This window comes from Periophthalmus magnuspinnatus, chromosome 1 (assembly GCF_009829125.3).
Source record: "Periophthalmus magnuspinnatus isolate fPerMag1 chromosome 1, fPerMag1.2.pri, whole genome shotgun sequence".
NCBI classification, from domain to species: Eukaryota; Metazoa; Chordata; class Actinopteri; order Gobiiformes; family Gobiidae; genus Periophthalmus; species Periophthalmus magnuspinnatus.
In genome coordinates this window covers 14851942-14861660 of record NC_047126.1, presented here as the reverse complement: position 1 = coordinate 14861660, position 9719 = coordinate 14851942, and the positions used below count along the sequence as shown (strand labels likewise).

The following is a 9719-nucleotide window of genomic DNA, read 5'->3' as shown; positions in this document are numbered from 1 at the left end:
GTAAAATTCAAAAATATTTTAACATGTTCCAATAGAAACCTATTAGTGTTCAATCGAGCCTGCAAACCCTCCACATTGTTTTGAGCATCTAGGAGTCTACTGACATCTATCTGAAAAGTAATGTTGTAATGTTGTAATATTACAAAAAATATATATATGTATAAAATTATTTATCAGCAGAAGTACATAGCCTTCTTTACATAACGGCTTTTGAATTTATGAAAAGGCAAAGCATTCACAGTTGGATTAACATTTATATTATCATTACAAAAAAAAAAAAAGAAAAAAGAAAATTGATAACTTATATTTAATTTAAATAAAGCTATTACAACCGCAGATTTGTATTCCATATAAACAGAGGATCACATTTACATTAATAACAACAACAAAATATACAGAAACAATCACACAACACACTTTAATCTAATTCAATAGTATTTGGTTGTGAAGCTACATAAGTTGCTTGACAGTTTGATGTGAATGACCTCTCTGACTAAATCAGACACAATGCGATTTATAGCTGAGAAAGCAACCAGGTTTTTTTCATGATAAAAATCTCTGCCAATTGGTTTCGGCCATGTAGCTGAGATGTCTCATTAATTTGTCAGACCTTTGTTTTGTGTGCATTTTAAAAAGTGTTCCCAAAGAAAACTCTTATTTGATCAGAGCCGTTTTGGTAGGCTCCCTTACAATATATGAAAGAATAACAAGAAAAAAAATAAAAATCCATATTTTGAACATTTATTTTGCAGTAACATTCTCTGGTTTTGAATTTATAAAATTATAGAATATAAACATACAAATTGTAAAAATGAAATGGAAACAAACTTCAAACGTGGATTGTGCCTATCTATGAATCAGGAACAACATTGTGACCACTGACTTTAGTGTCAGGGATATATTGGACACGAAGTTAACGTTGCGTCCTCCAGAAATACAATTTAAGCATAAAATGATTGAGAGTGAGGGCTGGTGGACATGATGATGAAGATCGAACTATGATCTGATCCATGTGACAATGTTATTTTGGTCATATCCTATTACTGAGATTCAATTTGTCTTTGATTTATGCAGCTCTAAGCTCAAACACAGACACCCCACAGCTCTGAGTGAGTGACAGATACATTTAACCAATGACAGTTTAGTGCAAACAAAAGAAAACAAATAGCAATATAGGCTCTGAGAAAATTGTAGTATGAATTTTTGCAGCACATTGTCCACCCCTGTATTTTGCTGTGGGAGATTTCCAAAGTGCAGTGCTTAGAATTATTTGCATGTGGAGTATGGGGCTAAGGCAAGTGGTCTCAAAGTCATTCCTGAAGCTGTTCAGAGTACATGGTAATTCTTACAGTTTCATGACCTTTTATGAGCGTTACACAGCTATCCAAACATGGTTATTGTCATGCATGCTTGAGTATTTTCAGATAAGACAAGATAAAAAAAACTAGTCTTACTATAGTCACGTGAGGTTTATCGCTCTAATATTTACCACAATACGACCTCTCATGGCGCCGCAGACTGTATTCCCATTTAAAAAGCTTGCCACAATATCGACAGGCCAGTTGCTTATCCTGTGTGTGTTTCATATAGTGTGCCTTCAATAGACTTGGAAAGCGATACATCTTGTTGCAGTACTCACACTTGAACACTTTGCTGATTTGAGGTAAAGTCTGAGTGTTGCCATTGCTTGGTTTGTTCCAGTTTTTATGGACATAAGGGAATGTGTGCGCAGGCCTTGGTATGTCCAAAGAAGCAAATGCCACATTATATGGTGGGTCATAAGAGGCTTGATTGACCAAAAGGAAATCCTATGAAACAAATGTAACAAGTCAAATTAGACTCAACTTATCAAAGCAAATATTAAGCAAAAATAGATTACACTATGAGTGCTTACCTGGGCAGTAGGCTGTGCTTCTGTTACCATCTGACCTGTCTGCATCTGAAATCTTGTGCAATTTCCTAATTCAGAAATGTCAAATATCAGTTCTAGACAAAATGCATGAAAATTAATGAAAGCATTTTTTTCACTTAGGGGCCACAGTACATCCTCCTCCCAGTTTGAACTGATTTGCAAATGGTAGTCAATTCTCTGACAATATGCTCAAACAATTGTCGACGTATAATGCATGAAAAAACCCTCAAAACATAGCACCAAATTCTGTCTATATTTTATTTATAAATTCTTTTCAAATTGTTGCTTGTTATTAATCAAAAGATAAATAAATTGGCTATAAAATAAGAAGTGGGTATCGGGTGGCTAAATGAAGGAATAGTTTATGCAAATCAGTACATATTAGGAAGATTTGCTGTGGTAACATGAAGAGAAAAATAATAGCAAAGCAATAGACATTGATAGACAAATTCAAGAAAGAAAGGTTGGAACAAACAAAATTTGTACTTTTATTGTTAGGCAAAAGTAAATGATAAAATATATAAATGTCAATGTTACTAATTTCAGACAAATACAACTTATTCATGCGTTTTCTTGTTGTGTGTTTTCATGTGTTCCTTCAGGTAGACCATTCGAGAAGTCCTGTAGCCACATATTTGACACACACTTGGCTGTACATCTAAATGCATGAGCTCGTGGCGGCGCAGATGGGATCTTGTAATAAATGCTTTTCCACAGATTTGGCAAACATGCTTCCTCTCTCGCGTGTGCCAAAGTCGATGATGCTTCAGGTCGCTGGGATAACAGAACTTCTTGTTGCAAAAATCACACTCATACTTTTTAACCTGCTTACTTGGAGGCAAACTCAGCTCAGGATGGACTGCGTATTGTTTTTCTGGATTAAAAATATATGCGTTCATTTGCTGATCTGGTAAAGAGAAAGGAGGGATGCCCAGCATAGGTCCAGCGTTGTCCAAAGTAGAGGGCAGTGTCTCTTCTGGTCTTGTGTCATAACTATCAAAATGGATCCCTTGCTCGACATTGGAATTATAAAGATCTATATGCCTACCTGTCTCAAAGCCTGGAGTTTCTTCCTCTTGTTTGATATGAAACTCAACATCACGACTGTGGTCTTGATTTGTGGAAATATCTTCATCATATGTTGTACACTGGGACTCGTCTGGCGAGTTATAATCAATAAGATGTTTTTTGTTGTCCTCTGGAGGCTCAAAGTTTGACTGCCTGGACTCCTCGTGACTACAGTCTTCCTTTTGTTCAATGGTAGAAGGATTTTTGGAAACCGTAGCAACCTGTTCAAACTTGCAGTTGGTTGGCATGTTTTCCTGTGACACACAAAACACAATAAAGTGAGACCATGAGTGAGATAACAACTAAATTAAATATACACTGTAAAAATTACCGGGTCATGGTTGGAAAATGTGTTTGGGAACAGTTTCTCCTTTGCATCTTCTCTGCTGTTTGTTGGGCTCATCTGGTCTTGAGGTTCATTGTGATCTGGAATTGAATATGACAATAAAAAATGCTAGTAGATACCTTTTATTTGCTTTCTTTTTGAAAACAGACCCAAGGTAATGGACACTGACCAAAATCCTTTTGCATATATTAACATTATTGCATAAATATCGTCGTTTTTTCTATTATTTTTGAAGTCACCTTTATCTAACTTGATGGTATATAGTGCACAGATGAATTCGTTTGTCTCGTTCCCTTCAGCCCATTGTGCAGGGCCATCTTTTTCTTTTCTTTTTTTTAATTAAAAAGACGTAACGTTACTATTACACTTTCTTACCATCCTGTGTCTCTATATAGAAGGAGTCAGAAGAGTGATAGACACTCTCCCCTTGGTCCTCTCTCGTCCTTTCGTACAGATCCTTGTTTTGAGTTTTCTCTTGGCTAATCTCTTCGCAAAAATCAAACACCAGTTCCTTTATCTCCTCCACAGCTAAAACCATCAACTTCTCCAAAATGGCGGACAGCTGAGAGTGAAACGCAACGACAGCAGTGTGCTTTTCGAGACGCATTTTCCCCGATTTAGTGAAATTAGATAAAAGATCAGTAGGAAAAAGTGTCTAAGGTGTTTATGTTAGCCCGTGTTCTTGTTTGAGTGATAACTGAAGACAACGGTGTTTCCAAAACACAGTGAAGATGTTGGCGCCACCTACTGCACTGGAGTGGAACAGAGGATACTCTGCCCACACAGGTCATATGGACGATTTCAATTCAGTTTGAAAAATAAATATAATATAACACTTTTTGATCGATCGTGATCTTAGATTTCATTATGGAGATGCATTTTGCAAAGTTGTAATATTAATTCCAACTTTGCAAAATGCAATAATAATAATAATAATAATAATAATAATAATAATAATAATAATAATAATAATAATAATAATAATAATAATAATAATAATAATAATAATAATAATAATAATGTGCCATTCAAATCTTTTAATTTACAAGTTATCTGGGAATCTGATTTTAATATTACAATTAAAATATTTTTCAAAACAGGCAAGTATCAATAAGTCATTATGGAAGCAAAAAAGGAACTAGAAAGAAGATATGCATTTATTTATTTATTTATTTTATACAAGTTGTCATACAATTACATACTTCAATTTCTGTAATTTCTGTATTCTGTATTGTGGGCAACATTTCATCACATTTTTCATTTCCTTATTTTTATATTTAGTAAAATGTTAATTCTGGAGGTTTTTAATCAAGCCTTTCAGACCTTTGTGTTTTTTTCACATATCCATTTTAAATATGTGTTACAACCATAATTTTCCCAATAATGTGTGGTCCTGTATAAATAGGTTGTTATGCAGTTTTTGTTCTTGTGTGCAGATGGATGGTCCCAGTGTACCCACCTGAAAAATATGAACAGGATTAGTCTCACTTGAATTACTTTAACATTTTTGTAATCTTTTTAATAGAAGTTAAACTTACTCTTCTTTATTGGCTAAAATGGACCCATTCACCCATTTCCAAATACCCTCTGTGGCTCTCAGACCGATCCAGTAGTAGTTCTGATTCAAAGAACTGACAAATTCCTGATAATAAAACCCAATCCATGCAACAGATCAATAGTCATCATTTTGAAAGAGCACATTTCACATTACAGATGGCTGGACCATAATTACATAAGAATATAAATCAATCAATCCTTGAAGTACATGCATTCACACTGTGAGCACTTCTCCATAGATCGGCCCTGAAACTTGACTGCTTGTCTCCATGGTAAACCGCCCACCAGAAAAGTTAGATTATGGCATTTTTAAAATGTCATCCTATTATTACATTTGATGTATGATGGTGGACAAGTGGCTAGCTGGGATAAAAAAAACAAACAAACAAACAATCACAAAATATTTTTTCTGATCTAAAGAGGGCCACCACAGCCTTATCTGTAGGCTATGGAAAACACTTAATATAACGGAACATCACCTGCTCCTCTTTGCTGTCAATGATGATCAGACCAGCGCCTCTGTTTCTGCAGTCCTGTTGACTCTCCTCCCAGGTTTTTTTTTCAGTTGAAATGTAATAAAAACTCTGGTTGTACGATCTGCATCCATATTCACAGAAATTACCTGAAAGAAGCATTTGTATAATTTAGATAACTCCTATTTACTCCTATGGAAGAATCCTACAACTTAATTTATCTCACAGGACAAAGTCACTTGTAATGCACACAATGTAGTTGTGGACAGAGATGTAATCAAAGAATAGATAGTGTTAATAGGCTGTTAATAAAAATATATTTAACCTATTTTTTAACATAAGACAAAACGTAAGAATACAGTAAAAGTAGTATAAATTGCCTCAACATATATGAAGATGAAGATACACTCACCAAGTTCAAATCTCTCTCTGTTTAACTGATCATGTTTTTGTACACATTTCACATTCTCTTGCTGCAGCTTGAGGCCTGGTTCAATGAAACATATTCAATAGCTTTTAGGTGGGTGGATATCAATGCAATGATCATACAGTCAATAGTATCTGTTATTATGCCTACGTCTGACTTTGAGTGTAATACTTAGGGCTTATTTTGTACATCTGTAGTTATAAGGCACTTTTTGACTGGTGTCATGAGTTGGGGAAACAGACCAAAAAAGTTGCTGAATCCCTCCCATTACACACCTTTATAATTTCTCAAATAGTGGCTAGTTCGAGAAATTGAGAAATATAAAGTATAGCCCTACAGCTATATCTAAAATGATGAGTACAAACTACTATTGTAGGTATATAAGTTGTAATCTTCATACTTAACAGTCCAAGAGTTGTGATCCCAGCCAATAAAAGATGACAGAGTAGACTCAAAGACAGTGAAACTGCAATGAATGACCTCTTGTTGTAACATGCTGAGAAAAAAAAGTATAGTTTAAATGTGAATTTACAGAAAATATAGCTTAAATACTGTGCATTACTTACTTTGCCGTGGCGCTGTATCTCTCTGATTTCGGGTGGTATATTCCCCAGTCCTTGGACCTGTATTTTCAGAACCTTCATAAATGATCACGATTCTTTCCTCTGTTTCTTCTCTCTCTGCAGGATTCCCTAACATTGTACCTACGACTTGTTCCCTCTCTTCAGGATCATTGTCATAAACACAACTCGACATGTCTTCTGCTGCTCAGCCTCTGCTTCTTCTAATATTTAAACTCAGACTTCCTTATTTCGTTTTGACGCATCTTTCTCCTCTCACCTTATGAACTTGTTTTTTAAAAAGGAGAAATGACTGAGCCTAACAAGCAATAGAATGAACTGAACTGAACAACAGTAAAATGTTAAGGTTCATTCTGCTTATTTATAATAATTTAGTGCTTGCACTTTGATATAGCCTTTAACTACAGCCTAAAACAATTTCCCTAGAACCCACTTAACAAATAGTATCTTTATATTGCCTTTATCTGCTTCTTCTGACAGCTCATTTCATTGTGAATGATTAAATCACCCATCACTCACTCACAGCATGATGGAGGCTGATCAACAGGATGAGGATAAGAAAGGGTTTGTGTGTGAAAACAGAGCAGCATTTTTGTCATATTGCCTAGCCGTACCTATAACAATAACAATTCAAGAAAACGCTGTTTTTCTGCAGTCTAGGCCCAGTGTTGTATTAGTATGGCAAGCTATCTTGTTTTTCATAGAGAATATTTTTACTTACAAGTATAAATTGTAGGTCTACATACATCATAAATACAACTATTAGTTAAAAATATAGTTATTGTTGGAATTTTAATAGACTAGCACATTTACAAATTTACTAAAAGCGTGTATTCTGGTATTGGTTTTGTTTAAATTGTGTTATTTTCAGATTACCTTCACCACTTCCACATTTTGAGACAGGTAATGACTCTCTTCTCTTCAATCTTTTGTTTTCGCATTTTCAGACTTTGACCACGTGGGGGCAGCAGAGGAGCTTTAACACGCACCACTTCCAAACTCTAATCATCCAATCATAAGTAAGTCAATGTTTCTTCAACCCACAAACAATTGAACTTAACTGTCTCGTACTAAAAGTAATTATAAACAGCTCTTATAAACTTTGTGGTCGTAATTATGTCGGTGTAATATTGTCATTTTTGTATTTGCCCACAGCCCCCTCCTCTTGCCCCCAGCGGAGAGGAAGAGCAGAGACAAGTGAACAACAACGCAAGGAAGATAGGATAGGAAATCGCGGAGGTGGGTGTTTTCTCTTTTTCATTTTGAGTCCAGGTCCTGCTGTGTGCAACGCTTATTTATTTTACCTTTCGGCTGGTTGTTTTGGCACGTTTGGAGCATTTTCCGCCCCATTTCAACTCACTTTTCCGAGGTTTCTTTCGGATTGTATCGGAGCAGCGGCAGCAGCTCTGTCGGCTGTGCTAGGCCTACGTCGACCTCAAAAGCACTTATGGACTTTGAGAAAACAAACTAAACTGTCTTCTAAATAGGTAACTATGCGCATTTCGTGGGTAAATCTACGTATAAATACCTGGATTATGTCTTTGCTGAGGAAAAAGTTGTTTGATTGGGACGAACTTGCTTGTTGTGTATGGACACAGAGTTAGCATGCTAGCGTAGCAGTGGCTAACATGGTTGGTATCGTTCAAACTAGTGTGAGTATGTCATAGAAGTTTGCAGGCTAAACATTTTAATACGGATCTTTTGGTAATTACAGTGCTATTTCATGTAATGTTTAATGCAGAAAAAGTTGTGATTTCTTGTTTAAGCAGCTCATAAATACAGTATTATAGTTATGGAAAAAAGTTGATTTTATTGTAGTTAAACATTGACTAATATTTTTCTAGTAGACGTGTATGTTTAGACAGCCCAGGTACAAGTTGAATAATACATTTGGCAAATTTGAATGTAGTCTTCTGTGTTGTCATAATTGCTATTTTGGTGGCTTTAAATTATTATTAAGACACTGGAGTTGCTATATCTATAACCCACTGTAGTAAAGAAATATACTTTTATACTATGTTTCACAGTTGTTTTCTTGTATCTTCTTTCATTCATTGTAGCGGTATTACTCAGGAGGAGATCTTGAGAGCAGGTGAGCATCAAGGAAGTAACCACCTCTCGGTTTAGGCCAGCCAGCCAGGAGCAAAGTCCAGCTCCCTTATCACTGAGCCATTATTCATTGTACCTGAACGAACGCCCTCTCCCTCTCTCTCCGGGAAACACTGGAGTAACTGTGGCCTGTGATTCACTTCTAAATCACGTCTAAATCGTTCATTGTAGTAGGTGTATTATTAGGCTAGCCCCTTGTTTTAGCAGCTGTCATTTGATGTGGTCGCGTCGGTGGAGACTAGAGGAGGGTGAGTAGATCAGAAGTGGTAAAAGGGGAGAGAGACAGAGGAGCAAGACTAAAGTCAAACCTGTTATATGAGTCTGTAAACTGTGCTGTTGCCACTGCTCTAGTGGGGTGTGGTAAGGTGCAGGCGGGTTTGTTGCACCTTTTATTCTGACGGCTTCTCATCTTACAGGCCTGGGTTTCTGAGAAATGGTTATCAGTGTTTTCTCCTAGGATGTTAGTTTGGAAATACTTTCTAGTGATAGTTATGATATGTTTCTGGTGGAAGATCTGTCACCTGCATGTCTCCTTAAAGAGGCCTAGAATAGAATATTCTCAGTATGGTGTTAAACTTATTTATCTCTTAGAAGACAAGTAAGTGATGTCATACGGCAAAGTTACTGATCAGAAATGCTCACAGTAAGAAGTTTTTAAGATATTTTTTGAGCAAAAAAAATCCTGTAATGGAATAAATGCAGGGTAAATATGTGCAATTAAACGTATTTGTACAATGTAATTTGTATAAATATTTGTACAACATAATTGTGGTACAGGCGAAGCAACATGTGCATGGAAACGAGCAAGTGGTGGACCCTCAACCAAAAAAGCTTAGTGCAGTGTTTAAGTTTATAGTTTGAGGAATATCAACAGTTACATTCTCAGCTTTGCTCCATGGTCTAAAACCTTGCTTTTCAATGCTTGGTTGAAATAGCTTTGTATGTTCTTCAGTATTGCCTTGTAACTTAAAAACAATTGTACTCGGCTTGATATGTTTGATTATCGTTGTGGTTGTCTTTCTCTCTGTAATCTACTAATTATGCTTAAAAACCAATAGAGGAATGTGGAATGGCATATCATGTACTCATGCAAGGTCGCAGATAGCACTGTCTGTCAAGCAATGTTTTGAATTCTCACTAACTTTTCTAATGATCAACAAAAGCTGAAAAGCTAGTCTGTTATACTTCTAAGTGTTTTTGATTGTGATAAAAATCTACATGTGGTACAATGTTACTAATTTCACTT

General features: G+C 35.8%; 2 protein-coding genes across 10 annotated transcripts in view; one reads left to right on the top strand and one right to left on the bottom strand.

Moving 5' to 3' along the window:
• Positions 1-288: 288 nt before the first annotated feature.
• Positions 289-4031, bottom strand: LOC117377293 (zinc finger protein 91-like). 3 transcript variants are annotated; one of them, XM_033973687.2, is made up of 5 exons: positions 3702-4031; positions 3312-3406; positions 2961-3234; positions 1895-1959; positions 289-1808 (listed from the first exon to the last, which is right to left on the bottom strand). In XM_033973687.2, exons 1-5 carry the CDS (start codon positions 3931-3933, stop codon positions 1479-1481), a joined length of 996 nt encoding a protein of 331 aa, XP_033829578.1. In that variant the 5' UTR covers positions 3934-4031; the 3' UTR covers positions 289-1478. The 3 variants fall into 3 exon arrangements, with proteins under 3 accessions (XP_033829578.1, XP_033829570.1, XP_055081135.1); XM_033973679.2 differs by lacking the exons at positions 289-1808; positions 1895-1959 and having other exon boundaries at positions 2384-3234; XM_055225160.1 differs by lacking the exons at positions 289-1808; positions 1895-1959 and having other exon boundaries at positions 2396-3201; positions 3702-4018.
• A 3475-nt stretch (positions 4032-7506) lies between these two features.
• The window catches only part of ctnnd1 (catenin (cadherin-associated protein), delta 1), a 36308-nt gene continuing 34095 nt past the window's right edge, over positions 7507-9719 (top strand). For 4 of the 7 annotated variants that reach the window (XM_055221761.1, XM_033969598.2, XM_033970349.2 and 1 more), the window contains exon 1: positions 7529-7603. The gene's annotated coding sequence lies outside the window, so the exon portion shown is untranslated. The other 3 variants (XM_033971034.2, XM_033971775.2, XM_033972504.2) reach the window with 3 other exon arrangements.

Excerpts from the sequence above, each read along its gene's own strand:
- LOC117377293 (XM_033973679.2), bottom strand. The coding sequence starts at position 3,933 with ATGCGTCTCGAAAAGCACACTGCTGTCGTTGCGTTTCACTCTCAGCTG. Across the intron at positions 3,407-3,701 it reads CTATATAGAGACACAGGATG|ATCACAATGAACCTCAAGAC; the intron begins GTAAGAAAGTGT and ends ATTCAATTCCAG. Across the intron at positions 3,235-3,311 it reads CATTTTCCAACCATGACCCG|GAAAACATGCCAACCAACTG; the intron begins GTAATTTTTACA and ends TGTGTGTCACAG.